The 15,465-nt window shown below is 39.5% G+C and overlaps 1 protein-coding gene across 1 annotated transcript in view; it reads right to left on the reverse strand.

Annotated features, from left to right (window-relative positions):
• LOC133959415 (contactin-3-like) overlaps nucleotides 1-15,465 on the reverse strand; it is a 63,566-nt gene that overhangs the window by 23,962 nt on the left and 24,139 nt on the right. The window contains exon 4 of the mRNA XM_062394594.1: nucleotides 12,804-12,899. Within this exon, the coding sequence (XP_062250578.1) occupies nucleotides 12,804-12,899 (96 nt within the window). The remainder of the gene's footprint in view (nucleotides 1-12,803; nucleotides 12,900-15,465) is intronic.

Genomic DNA, 15,465 nt, shown 5'->3' on the forward strand with positions numbered 1-15,465 from the left:
ATTCTATTCAGTTTCTTTTAATTCAATTTTCTTAGTCAAAGCAAATTCTCTTGATTTAAGCCCTACTAAGTGAACTCTTCTTTTAAAAAGTTTGACCACATTTCAAGGTGTTTTTGTTTGGCACGCTGTGGTATTCACTGAGAGCAACGTGACGTTCAATGCACGACTGTGGACAATAGGAAGAGTCAAGGTGCTTCCATAAAGCACAGAAACAGCCGCACTGCTTTGTACTGCTGAGTTAGCTGACCTGCACAAAGTTTAAAATCACATCCATCAGCTTCCACGGAACACTGCACTATGCTTCATTGTTAATCCTGAGCATCCTTAACTTGTTTAACTGATAAATGTAGGAGTCATACAAGTGTAGCTGGCAACAGAAAAGAAGCAAAATTCTGTTTTTTTCTTTCCTTTTCTTTAGTCAGTCTTTCTTTTTCGCCCGACAAAGAACTTGTGAAAGGATGTTTCAAGAAGTAAAAGATAAATATATGAGACTCTTACTGACCTGCAACCCTAGAGAGACAAATGCGTTAAGTAAAAAAACTAAATTATTCGATTTACGATTCAAAGAACCAAGTTTAAAATCAAATAATCAGTACTTCATTGAAATAATTTGCAGTGTGTCCCACGCTTAATGAAATGTTGAAAAAGCAGTGCAGCAGTGGTGAATTGTATGTTGTCTCATAAGTAGTCACTTCACATGTATCTGTATTTTTTGTGAACCACATTAACCTCAGTATTGGATATCGTTACTACCGCTACAATATGAACCAAAATCAAATAAGAAATTACACTTTAGTCTATAGAGAATAAATAAATACATAATTAGAGAGACCTGGAACTGCAAAACCTAAATTGAATAACAAATGTGTGGCCTCACTTTGTCCTGAAGACTATAATCATTGATTTGAAACATGTTGTTGTGCAGCTTAATATGTTGAGGTTGTATTTGCACTTAAGGGGGCCAGTGGATGGAAGGTGAGAGTAAGAAAATACTATTTTTATAAATTTTAATATTTCTTCTGAAGAAAAACAAAAAAGCGAGTTTTGCTTTTTCTGCATGAATGAATAAACAATGAAGCTCTCGGCCAAACTATGCTGCAGTTGATTGTTTCTGTGTATAAACAGTGTACCAGTGCAGAAAAGGTAGGATTTTCCCATTCCCCATGTTTTTGATCCACACATGACAGAGATAGCTTTCTTATTCTGACATATCTCCTATGTCTTATGCTTCTGAGGCTTTGTCATCCTGGTGCTGATATGTCTCTTTAATCAGTAATGTGTGTCAGTACGAGTGGGAGGTGATAACGTGTGTTGTGAAAGAAGCATTCCTTTTTGTACATCATGATACCCGTGTTGGAAAACACAGGTATAAAATAAAATCCAAATTCCCTTTTTTGAATCTTAAGCAAATTTAACAACTGAGCTGATATGAGAAGGTTTTAAACTGACAACATATGATCAAATCTAAATTATGTGTGGGAGTCTTATCAGTGCATTGAATTAACCATCACTGCACATATGTAAAAATGGATAAGTGATTGTGAAATGTGGAGAGAAGATACACGTTTAAGTGAATTTGGTCTACCACTGGTGCATTAATCCTCTGGCCCCTGATCCTCCAACCTGGTACCAACTGTAATTGGATTTAAATCTAACTCACTCAGCAAACACCTGCTAATTCATGCTATTATCCAATCAGCCACATCGAACATCAGAAATGCTAAAAGAAAACGTAACTCATCAGCCTAACTGTGGAATGATGGATTGTGCCAGACATGGTGGTTTAAATGTTTCTGGTGCATTAAACAAAATGCATCACTTCACAACTGTAGTGGCAGAATGTCATCTTGAACCAATGAGTGGATGCGCAGCAACAGCAGAACAGAACATCAGGTTCCACCTCTCTCTGGCTACAACAGACATCTGAGGCTAAAGACTCACCAACACTGGAAGGAGACTGGGAAAAGGCAACGTGGTCTGATGACTCTCAACAGCTTGAATCCATGGACCCAACCTTCCTTGTGTCAACAGGTGGTGGTGTCATGGAGGGGGGAACGTTGCCTTGACACACTTACTGGCCAATTAACACCAATCAATCACGGTTTGAATGTCACATTCTCCCTGAGGGTTGTTACTGATCGTGTTCATCCCTCTGAAGCTACAGTTTACAATCTTATAATGGCTTCCTCCTGCAGGATAGTGCTCCATGTCCAGAAGTAAGACTTCTCAAACTGATTTCATGAATGTAACAATGACCTTTGAAATTTGGCAAAACATGATTTTGGCCGCATGAATGTGCAGTTGACGATTCTACAGAAATTCTGGAATGCGGTTATGTCGACATGGACCTGACTCTCAGATGAATGATTCCAGCTTATTGTGGAATTAAAGGGATAGTTCACTGAAAGTTGAAGACGTGGTCCCCAGTTACTTCAATTGTTTGGGATGTGACTGCAACGCCGTTTACCCCTGAAACTCCAAAAGTGATTTGTGGATTCAAACACTTCACCCTCCCGTCCATCACGATAGTAGTGAGTAGATAAAGAGTGATTTAATTTTTCTGTGAACTATTACTTTGATGCGTCAGTGTCACTATAAAGCGAGTCTGGATTACATCAGCACTCGTACCAATGAGAAGTCCAAAATGTAATGGCTATTACTTCTGTTCCCTGAAGGAGAAGTACAAGACTGCAAAACATGATCTGATATAGCTTCAGCTGTGGCTCTGGCTTGCATCATTCTTTCAACAGGTAAAGCTGAGTGCCCTGGGATATGTGGGACAACATCAATCCTCAGGGGTCCTGTACACATGAGACTCCTGGTGACTGTGGTGCAGCCACATGGATGCTGAAGGTCAAGTCACTACATCAACATTGCACTTCAGCAGCAAAACCAGAGCATCCTGTATTCTTTATCACACATAGTCTTCATAAAAAACCTGGCGCCTGCAGTTTCCACAATGCAACGACAATGCAAGTCAGAGATGTGGGTGTGTTATGCTAGTAGGGACTAATGTAGCCTTGAGCTGTTCGCCTCAAGCAGAGAGGAGGAGCAGGGTACTGAGCTCTCTTCTTCCTAACTCCACAGTTTTATTTTAAATTAGATTTCTTCAACACAACCAATGCCCAACTCAAATGATGTTATTAGGGGGATTTTACAGAATTTACAGAAAGCACCATCTAGAACCACAAAAGGCTTTATACTCCTTTTTAATTACATATGCAGCAGTCCCCTAAGACCGGGAACAGACCTCAGACACGTGGGGTTCTCCTTTACTGCTGATACTTTGGTGCTAGCTGCTAACTTCTATGGTATTTTGACATTTTGTAAACTACGCTACGGCTGCTGAGATTAATTGACAATTCCAGCAAACTCAAATGTTATGATTTGCAGTTTAAATATATCTTCGTAAAATCACCAACACTGGATTTTGGATTGCTAGTAAAACAAGGACGAAACAAAGATTGGCAATTCTATACGTTTTTCTGACATTTTGCAGACAAAGCAATTCAAACAACTTCTTTGGTGTTTTTGACGCAAACAAGAAAATCTAGCAATTCAAATAAACCTGTTTTTTTCCAGCGTAAATCTCACAGTGTGAGCTGTCGGACAGCAGAGTCCAACAAATTGAGCTGAACACTCTGCACACTCAGATGCAGTAATATAGTGGTTAAAGCTATACCCAGCAATCCGGTATTATAGATTCGACTTCAAACTGCAGTCCAGGGCTCTGCTAAGCAAGCCAGGTTCTGTGGACGGAGCTGTCATGTTTTCAACAATTGTTATTTTCCCCTTGCACAGCAGGTGACAGTGCATTTCTCCAAGGATGAAATCCCAGCGGGCACCGGGAGATTTGTGTTTATGTGGCAACACCAGGGAGCCTAAGGACATGACGTGTGACTGTCGCCCAGCAGAGAGGATGGAGGAGCTTACACACCAGTAACTACAAAGAAAAGGATGCAGGAAAGTTTGATTTAAGTTCTTCACATAGAATCAGATGAGCATGCAAACTGTATCACGTAAACCTACAGTGCGCTCCACGCCCTTTGATAACAACCTCCTTTTTTTTGTCCTTCATACCCCACAAACAGTCATGCACACACTTCAAAGGCAACTGTAACAACAGCTGGGCGTACTGCAAGGTTTAAGGAGCTTAAAAGGAGATTTAGGAAGCATGTCATTCACAAACGTCTTCTGGGAAATGTGCGCGCGCTACACTCAGACTCCTCTGTGACCTTTCATACGTGATTAGAAACTCCAATCAAGTCGGAGTGTCACTCTCAGCAAGTACAGCATATCTCATTTCATGCTGCTGTCATGTTGTTGGCTGCTCGTCACTGAAGTTTTTCTTCAGCGTAAAGTCACCGCAACATTAAGTCAAATCGGGAAGGGTTTGGAGAAAGGCTCTGTGAGCTTGTATGGATTTTGTGACAGTGACATGTGATACTATATCAGGGAGATGAAGTCATCAGACTGATGAAGGGGTGGGGGGAATGACTGAATACGGGATTATGAAAGGAGATTACTCATGGAGATTGTGAAATGTGTCGTCTGCTAATCAGATTAAGAGCAGAATAATCCCTGAGAAACGACTAAATATGAGTCATGTACAGTATCATCTGCAAATACCACTGGAATAAACATGTTCTTAATCATAGCATGGAGAGATCAGACAGACTGTGATGCTTATGGTGCCTTCAAAGGGAACTCAGTGACTTCTTTTTTCTTTGACATTGAAAGTCATATTGTGCTGGATATTCAAGTGGTTACTTGAATACTGCTAGCAGGCAATAGGCACATAAAGGAATGTTGCCTTGTTCCCTTTTGTAAAAGTAATGATTAAGTTATTTCTATTTCTCCGTCTTTCTTTCTTTCATGAATTTCCACAATGTGTTCGGATGCCTTTTTAAAAATGAGAAAAATGAATAGGAGTTATCAGAAAATTACCTTATAGCCTACTTACAGAGTTGTGAATACCACATCTATGGCCTCTACAAAATGATTTGCATAACTCCTATTACTCTTTAATATGACATGTTCAAATGATCATTCTGAGCATTTCAGAGCTTCAAATTTCAGAGAGGTGACAGATTAAAGGGAAAAAGAATAAAAGGCTGGTGTCATGCTATTAAGTGGCACAAGTAAATTAATCTGCCAGTCTTCAAAAATGATTATTATTAACTATTATATTTGGCACTATGGGTAAAATCGGGACTAGTAGAAATTGTACAAAGCAAAGTACTGTAGCTGGTGAGCTAACTGTTTTTTCATCATTAAATTAATCACAATTGTTTGCTGGCTGGCTAACTTCAGATTGGGAACTATTGGGACAGTTAGTTCACACAGTTAAATCAGGACATTTTTAACTTTGATGCCTTATCAACACAATTTCGTAATTCATGTTTTAATAATAAACACACGTGAGGGAAAACAAACCAACAACCTCAGAAGACATAGAACAGTATTACCTGACATGGTTAAGTAGTGTTATACGATTTGACACAAATATGATGATAAGATTGATTGGATATGACTTGTTGACCTATGACTTGTTCTGCATTATATATAGGCTACTGTAAGTACACTATATATATTATAGTTGTTCCGCTGAGTTTTACCAGGATAATACATCTTTTCAGACAACATTAAGGATATTTCGCTCAATGTTTTTCTCTGTTGCTGTATTGTAGAGCTGTGTACAGCACTTTTACTTGAAGGTTGCTTGCTCTCTCTCACTTGCTCTCACACAAATACACTGACTATTGGCAGCACCAGAACAAATGTCTGCTAAAACATCCATAAGGTTTTTACCATCCTCTGCAGACAGGCAGGATTCCTCATGCATGTCCCCCCCACATGGAAAAGGCTATACAACGTATTCATCCAGAGACAGCTTCCTCCAGATGATTTATCAGGTCAGCATCTGGCCTGCATCCTTTTCCCTACTTTAGCTCCAGCCAACGAGTAAAAGCCATCACAGCTTGTCTTGTTCTAAACTGTCAGGCTCCCTCAGTAATCACCACTAATGATGACATGACTGTGTAACACAAATCAGAATTCACCCAATCCGACCTCGACATGGGAAAGATTTGCAGGGATCTACTCAGTCCCCATGAGTCAATCCACTGTTTACAGCTATGCTACTAAAATAAACGGACTTTCCAGCCAAACTGGGCCCTTAAATAAGAGAGGGGAAACGAGCAACGAGTTAGATTAGATACAACATCCCCTATCACTCGGAAGAATGCTGTTTATCTCTCCAACAGAGCTCTACCCAGTTGCTGAATCTGACTGACGGTGAAAAATAGGTGCATATTACTAAGACACTGTGGACTCTACTTTCACAGCATCTGCAAACACGGTGTAGTGACATAAATCTCATCACAATAACAAACTATAACTGTATAATCGCACCGCAGATCAATCAGCTTTCAAACAAACAAATATTTATCTACAGCTCACAGGAATCTGGCAATAAGCAGCCGCACAGCATCACCTCAAATACAGAAAAGTGTCCACACAATAATGTCACCAGGTGGCCTACTTTTCCAATTCTTATTAACGAACCTGAAATATGTTATCGATTATGCCTAATATATATTGAATAAACAATAAGACATCTATAATATAATTCAGCAGAAATGCATGAAAAATAAAGACATTATGCAGTTGAGGAAACACATTTATCTGTTTTATTTTAAAATAAAGTAACTCCAGTGACTGCAGTGTTCTAGCACCTCAACTGTGAGTATAACGTTTTTCCTTTAATTTTAATACACATAATATTGAAGGATCTCAAGGCTATGAGGGAGACTAGGTGCCATATATTAATAACACCCTCAAATCAGGTTCAACAATGCTACCCTATTGCAACAAATATAGCAATAGGGATATTTTAAATCAATATGCATTTAACTGCATTTTCAAGCAATACGAGCAGCGGGTGCTGTAGTTGCTAATGATTTTGATATTGCAGAGAAATTAATGGCTGTTTTTAGATGTTTGGATGAAAATTAATACGTTTACATTGACAAAACGCAGCAGGATGGGCAGCATGGCAGATCAGTCAGCTGCAATGTATGCATGGTTTGTTCATGTGGTAACTATACATTATACATTATTCATAATTTAGTTTTATGAATTTCACTTCTCATGTCATAATGAACAACTCGGTGAAGTTTTTTTTTCGTGACTTCTCATAATCTATTAGGGAATTCAGGTGAAGTGATATCTTCAGGAAGCACTTCAGTCATCCATCTAAGTTGTGTTGTTATTTTAGAGCAAATCTATTCGGTGATGAAGTTTTTTCCACCTAATTTGATGGAAACAAGATAGACAATAAGGGAAAATGGCAAATGAGATGTTATGAGAAAATGTGCTCAGGGTGTAAGGAAATATACAAATCACCATCCCCTGCTATAAAAGGGGATGAGAGGTGATGTTGATAACAAAACAACATTTATATTCATGAAATATATATATATATATTGTTATTCTAAGGGCTGGACTCAACTGCCCTGAAATTGTACAATTGATCAAAACAAATTGGAAAGTTTGTGTTACGAGGTTTGTTTGCGTCAGTGACAATGCCCTGATATGGATGATGGCCATTACAAGGTCATATTCCACAGCCAGTTTCCCAGCCTCTGAGCAGAGAGACGATTGGACAGGTATAGAGAAGCCCAGTGCCCCTGTTTCAAAGCCAGTAACTACATATGAGAAAAGAAAACATGAAAAAGGATGAGGATACATATTCAGTGCTTATAGTGCACCGTTGCCTGCTTGGACTTGGAAATCGTTCATATCTGTCCTGCGCAGTCCCTATTTCACAAAAAAAAATTGAGCGAAGAGGGGATGTATCTCAGTGTGGCATCAGCAGCCTGACAGCCAATAACAAGACAATAATCACTGTCAGGCCAACTTAACCACCTTCCCCCTCTCACAAGGACCTCGTTGCATTTTAATCAAATTCTGCATGTGGGTGGCACATTCAAGGAAAAGCCAGACACATCCCTATTCAGTGCCATATGTTTGCAGACCTTCGCCTACTGCATGCATGAGGTGCTGGTGGGCTTCCACCTGCCAGAGGGGGCTCTCAGAGGACACATTATGCATGGCAGGCAGCTGTCCCTGCCCCCTGTATGCAAGCATGAGCTCGTCCATGCAGAAAGACGTGTTGGACAGAAGAAAGAGCATGAGAAAATGGGTGGGGATGGTGATAGAGGGAGAGACGTTTCAAGGGAATATGGAAGTATGAGAGTGTGTTAGTGTGCTGCTGGTAGAGAGAGCTTGCATCTGCCGTACAACCTGAGAATACCCATCATATGGTGTGGCAGGGTTCAGTGCATGTTCAGGAGTAAAATGTATTCAGACGTTGCTGCGGACAATTTTGTAAAGAACACGGCTGTGGTCAATTTATTTTACTATAAAGATCATTTAGTTTCTGTACTATAAAAAGACCAGCATCAATTTGAAAAATAAAATAAAATAAAAACATTTTTATTATTTAAATGCATGACAATGTAGTGAAATCAGTGACTAAATTGTATTTATTAGTAAAATCCTCAGCCAAAATATGGGGTATTAACAATTTATATTTAAAAGAGTTCGCTTGGAAAATCCAGAGAAAACTGAACTGGGCACCCAAGCCCACATGTACTTCGAGGAGACAAGAATCGTAAAAAAAAGGGGGTCATGCATTTATGGTTTTATTTTAAAAAGAGTTGTCAGTAATGACCTAAAACAGTGGGCCAGTGTAGCTTCAACTGAAATTCATTCAAACACGAGTAAATGGGGCATTTATTAGGGACTCTTTTCAGCAGCAGATTAATCCACATTTGGTGCTTAACAATGTAATTCAGCAGCAGGACAGAATGTGTGGGACTGGCTCAGGACACAGTGTGTGCTCATGGAATATGTTGTCCTGTGCAACAATGGAGCTCACTGATGAATCTTTGACATATTTGTACAACAATCTAGCTCTGCGGCTCACTGGAATACGATATATCAGGTTCTGTGTTTAGTAATATTCTAGATTTTTTTGGGGGATGAACAACAAATAAATAAAATTGACAGTCTTATCCTTTATGGAGCAAAATTTGGCAACGACAAAAATAAAAATCATTTTAAAAAGAATGATCTGCAGGAAGCTTTTCAAAATTGAAATGATCGTCTAAAAAGTTTAATAAGGCATATTCTAATTAAATATAATTGATCCTTGTTTCCTTTCCAGATAAGTACATTTGAAATGACTTAAAAATACAAAATGAAACTGCAGTGGCCTGATTGATGAAAGAGCTTTCTGGTAATCCGATATCTCATCCTCCATCCTAAAGGCAATCACCTCGGTTTCAGCCTGAAATCTATGTTGCCAGATTACCGGCACTATTTCCTGCCACGGGCAGAGTGAAGGGCCATTTTAAAATGTAACAAAAGCAACACATCAGGTCAACCTAGAAAATTGGTGCTGGCACAAACAACTAAACAAAACACTTAGCTCTTTGCCTGCTGACTGATTGCCTCTCATTGTTGCCAGTTTGAATACTCTGATGGCCTTACCATCAGCATGGCTGTGTGGTTGTGCTTGTGTGCGTGTGCGTGTGCGTGTGCGTGTGCATGTGTGTGTGTGTGTGTGTGTGTGTGTGTGTGTGTGTGTGCGTGTGTGTGTGTGGAGAGAGCCTGGCTTGGAGGTGTGGTGAAGCCTGTTGAATCTGTCTGTTGTTTAATAGTTTATTCTGAATGAATGATATATATATATATATGTAAGTGAAGCTGGATGTATGGTTATAGACTGATGAACAGCAGTGATATGGACTTATTAATCCTGAGTGTGTCAATTTACACTGGTTGCCTGCTACAGTGTATTGAGTTAAATTTTATACTTATCACTTTTTTGGTAATGAATGGCTCTAAATAAACATAAATAGTTGTTAACGCTCTTTGTGTCTGGACATTCAGTTCAGTCTATAGATGGAGCTCTGCTGGTTATTCCCAGATCACGTCAGTGAAGAAGGGTGATTGGGCCAAAACGCTGTGGTAAAGTCGAACTTTTGCAATCAGAGAGGCAACATCCTCCGAATCTTAATAAACTCTACGTATAATACATATTTTATTAGAAATAATGTTTGATGTATATTTACAGTTTATGTGTGTACTTATAACAGTATTTAACAGCACAATGATTTGTGTGTTGTGTGAAATATGTGATGTGTGTGTCTTTTTTTATCTAATATATTATATTAGGAATATTTATCCTTTTGTTTTTAAGATTATTAAATGAAATATACATATTTTTAGGAATTTCTCTTGTATTCTTTGCAGTGTAATGTGTGGATCCACCCATCCGTCTGTTGTGTTCTGTTTTTGTGTGTAGCTTTTTTTTTCTTGTGTGTAACTTTTTTCTATCTGACTTATCTTGTTATTGTTTTTTATTGGGACAATACACGTTAGGGAGTGTGCTGAAACATGCAGGTACATGCTTCTCATTAAAGGGCTAAAACATGAAAGCAAATATGTATGTTTAACACATTTCGAAGCAAAATCATAAACATTGTATGTCAGGGGTTTTCTAGGCCGGTCGAGCCAGTGCAAACTGAAGACACATTAAGGCTGAGTTTACTGCATCTGCTTAATGCAAAAAGGATCACACAACAACCACCAAGTGACAAGCGATAGTGGCCTCTATTTCACCTGAGAGACATAACTCAGTAAAATGGACTTCTAATTGACAGCTTGTATTGGCTCTGTATATTAGTGGGGAGACAAGTGTCTTGAGGGGGCTTTTCATGTGCCTGAAGAAGCCTGACATGTTGGAATTATTTCCCCGTTGGTCTTAAAACCAAACCTTAATTGGATTACTTCAGCACAAATTGTCAGATTTAAAAAGAGTCGGCGAAGCAACTGTATGGAGAGCAATCAAACGCCAGCACGCCAGCTGAACTATTTGCAAATAAATCTCAAACTCCAGATTGCCACTGAGCTTGCCAAGCTTTCACCAGATAAACCCCCCCAAAAGAATACAAGCTCCAAACAATTACAATCAATTCCTGACTAGCGTCGTTTTTAACCACAGCAGACCAGTGCATGAATCAGTGATATCTGTTAGGTGGATGTCAGTCGGGGGGGATGTAATCCAAGCAGCTGTCGTGTTCCCGGTAAGAGAAGAGTCGGAGCAGTGAAAGGCCACATCTGCTGCAATTACACCGAAAATATGAAGACGGTTGCTTGAAGTTTTAATGCACATATTCATACAAGCCATTTGGAACATCCATTTCGTGCCACATGTTCCTCAAATATCACTGGAGTGTGTAGCAGCTGAAGAGGAAATAGGCTCCCAATTTGCAATGCACAGTTACCTTTGCAGCGATCTAAAATAATAGCTTGACACTCATTTACAATTATTTGCTTTCTTGCCGAGAGTCTGACAAGGATGCTGATGGCATACTCACGTCTGTATGTTAAATATAGAGCTACGGCATGTAACTGTGGGCTAACAGGCACAAAGACTGGAAGCAAGGGGAAATTGCCAGTCTGGCTACCTGGCTCTGTCCAATGCAAGCTGTAAAACCACAACTTACTGTTTTAGAACTTTGGTTTCTGTGTTAAATTAAGTTTCCTTAATTAAATAAGGAAACATAAATTAAATGAGGAGTGTTTCTTTCTAGCTTATTCTAATTTGTCACACCACAGGATCTGTTTTTACATTTGTTTTTCTTACGCTTCTCATAATAACAAAGAGATCTTTAACTTGTTTTGCTCCGTTGCTACACTGTACAGCTGTATGCAGTGCTCTTTGTAGTGTTATTTGTCCAATATACGCTCTGGCTATCAATAAAGTTTTTACCATTCTGTCAGTCAAACAACGTTTGTGATTGTGCACCCCAGTTTAGTTGAGTAGATTCATTTCTTTGGGAAACTCTGAGTGGAGATCTGTTGATGACTCAATATGACCTCATCTGCACGATTTGGGATTTGGTGCAGTTAACTAATCACAAAAGATAACACACCATTGACCTTTAGCTTTATGGTACAAACAGCTCGCAGAGCGATCAAAAAATACGCCCTTTTTAATTTTCTGTGGGCAAAACCGTTGCTAAGAGTAAGAGCTAGGTTGTAGTCTGATTTCATCTTTTCTCCCTCGCACTTCTGATATTACAGTGCTGGTGTGGGAGGTTCTGGCTATGTCAGCTCCCTTGCTCCAGATTTGATTTAAATGCCTCTTGTACCTACACCCCTGCCCACATTTCACTGTGAAATATGTCACACAGCGCAAGGAAAAAGTCTTATTTTACAACGTATATAATTCATCCAGGGTGTTGTTTACCCTCAGCTTGAGAAACAACAGTGATGAATTGCGGCTGCCCAACAGTTAAAACTCAGCTGACATTGAAATCAGGCAGCGAATTAAGGCAGGAATCAAAGCAGGCTCAGCTGGAGGCGTCTGACAGCGGGGCTGTCGCACTTCTCATGGCCTGACCACGACTCATCACGCCTGAGCTGAGCTGAACTCACTTGGAAATCTCTCGGTCCCCCATAGCAACAGATGTAACGTGTTGACTGCCAAATCAAAGGTGCGACTGAAACAGCTGGATCTTAAACAGCACCGGCCCGACAGAACCCTGAGAGCCTCAGAATGCATCCGCCCATCTGAAAACGTGTCAAACATTACGATCTCATTCCCATTTTGTTCCTCACTCAGCCAGCTCCTAATTACCAGTTTAAAACAGACATCTGTCGGCTCGCTTGCCAACAGAGATGAACAGTCGATAAAAAAAGTAAGGAAAAACGAGAGTGCAGTGTTTTACCTCCAGAGTGCGGTGGGGGGCCACACAGCAGAACCACTCCTTGACCTTCACGCACCGATACAGAGCTTCTTCTGTGGGTCTTGAAGTCTTCCAAGTCTGAAAAAAAAGAAAAAGAGCAGTCAGCTAAATATCCCCACAGGTCTGAGGCTAATACAAAAATGCTGTCGCGAACAAATGACTGTGTTGTCCTTTGTTTTTCCTACCTCCTTGTTTCATTTGGAGGCTTACTTCTATTCAAGGTCACAGCCTACGGAGCCTAAAGCGGCTCACAGCAGGCGGGCAAACACAACAGGTCACCACTTTATTATAGAGCTCACACTCAGGAAGTTCCCGGCCTATCGTTCTTTGTGCTGAGTCTTAACCCTGACAAATTGCAGCACTTTAAACTCCATGGGCCAAGGTTCAAACCAACATAGTGTGTGAGACAGCAGAGCGAACCACTGAACCACTGCACCTCCCTCATCGATTAAACACAAATACCCCAACGTCATTATCTTCTGTGTCTTTACAAGTGTTCGGAACAGTATTTTGGTGGTAAACAGCCTTTGGCTTTGCTTCAGGCCAAATCAGCCCCTGTGTGTGTCTGTGTATATTGTGGATTTCCAAGGCTCATTGTGATGGTACAACAGGTATCAGATAGAAATAAATTAAAGAGTCCTGGTTGGGACATGCGCCACACTGTAATGGCACATATAAGGATTTTATGGAAAAGAACCACCACAGCAAATGCATTAGTATGTGAGATGAGGAATGTATATATGCAATTTTTAAGTGTATTTTTGGTAAAATGACTTCATCTAAATCATATCATATAACTTGACACATCATATAAAGTTAGCAGTGGATTTATATGAATTTTGTAGAGGACAATCAAAACAATTCTTCTAGTTCCTTCGAAAGATACATTTTTTTTAGAACAATGACAAGTTGTGTTCCTTGCCACTTTTCCCTTTATATTCTTGATCATTCTAATTATTTATGGAGCATCAGCATTAACCTACTTGCTGTAAACTGCAGTGGATCGTCTCTACTTCAACATTGCATATAAAAAGCTTTTCTTATGGAAAACATAAAAAACACTGAAGCTGATGAGCCTTGAGAAAGCTTCAATATGCCAAATGAGATCAACATCATATTTTATGATTCAAATGTCCACAGGAGACTGAATTAAAAACAGCCTTCTGTGGAATTTTGGACAACAAAGTCAAGTTTCCATCGAAACTAAAAAGCTGAATATAACCAGGTTTTCAAAAAGTCTGTGAATGAAAATGCTAATCGTTGCAAATTTCTATTTACTACTATTCTGTGAATAATAGGAGATCTGTGTCGTTGCCAATTCTTTAAATATAAGTGGGTGTCAATTGTTTAACTGAGGAAAAACATCAACGAACATGGTCAAAATGTGATATTTATGACTCAGGATACATCAGTGTGAGGTTTGTCAAATTTGTGTTACATCCCTGTAATACCTTCTGGCTGATTGCTTCTCATTGTTGCCAGTTTGAATACTCTGATGGCTTTACCAACAGCTTGGCTCAATGTGTGTGTGTGTGTGTGTGTGTGTGTGTGTGGCCTCCTACGACATACAATATAGATATTTACCTGCTAAATAATTGCACACTTTAGTCAAGAGTATAACTGTACCCTGTATCCTGCTCTAGTAAATATATGTTGCAAATTATTAATGGAAGTCCTGCATGAAATAAATGTTTTAAGGGGGGGAAAAAAGAACAGAAATCCATAGTGACACACATTCACTGATATGTGCAGAGCAGCAATGTTCAGCCCTGCTGCTAAGCAGAGAGGGCTGCAGTGGCGGGTCACACATGAGGGATTTTAATAGCTTCGCTGGTAATCAGGTTACCTTTCATTCATCACGGCTACCACCACCGAACATTACAAAACTATCGCTGGTATTGTTTTGACAACAAAGAACTAAAGGGAGCTAATTTTCATCTGACAGTTGATGGAAACAATCACAGGTCATAACCACTTCCAATGATTGCCTACACTAATGGCGTATATCCTGTTGGAGCTGTGTAAATGTAATTCATACATCACATGGAGGCTTCATGTCTGCACTCATCACTGAGTCAGTGGGTGGGAGGGGATACATATTTTCCAATTGGGGCTACTTCAATTTGAAAATGGCTTGTTAGGCAGTTTTAAAAAACAACGCCCTGTAAGAGAAAACACGAATCAGTCACGGGACTTTACAGAAGCATTTCTTTAAATTGAAAAGTTTAAACTACACAGAAACTGTAAGTTGTTTTCAATTGTCTAGTCTAATTTATTTAATTGTTTCAATAATTACGTTTCAAACAAAATAACTGTCCAAACAAAATTAACATAGGAAGACGACTGATTAAGCGGTTTAATTAACCTTAATCAACCTCTCTCTATAACATGCAAGCGTACACTCTGAAATCAGTGTGAGCGACGGCGAGGACACGAGCGCTCCCTCTGCAGACCTGCTCACTGCAAAACAGCAACCGATCCACTTTGGAATGAGATTACTGATTAGTGCAGCTCCAAGTGATCTAAATGTAAAATTACTGGGCTCACTGATTTATGAAGAGGACTATAAGGTCAGTTAATGCATGTCATATTGGCTGCAGGACCAGTCTATTAAGAAGCAGCCTTTAATTATTTCTTTAAAAAT

The sequence above is a fragment of the Platichthys flesus genome, chromosome 2 (assembly GCF_949316205.1).
Source record: "Platichthys flesus chromosome 2, fPlaFle2.1, whole genome shotgun sequence".
Taxonomy (NCBI): domain Eukaryota; kingdom Metazoa; phylum Chordata; class Actinopteri; order Pleuronectiformes; family Pleuronectidae; genus Platichthys; species Platichthys flesus.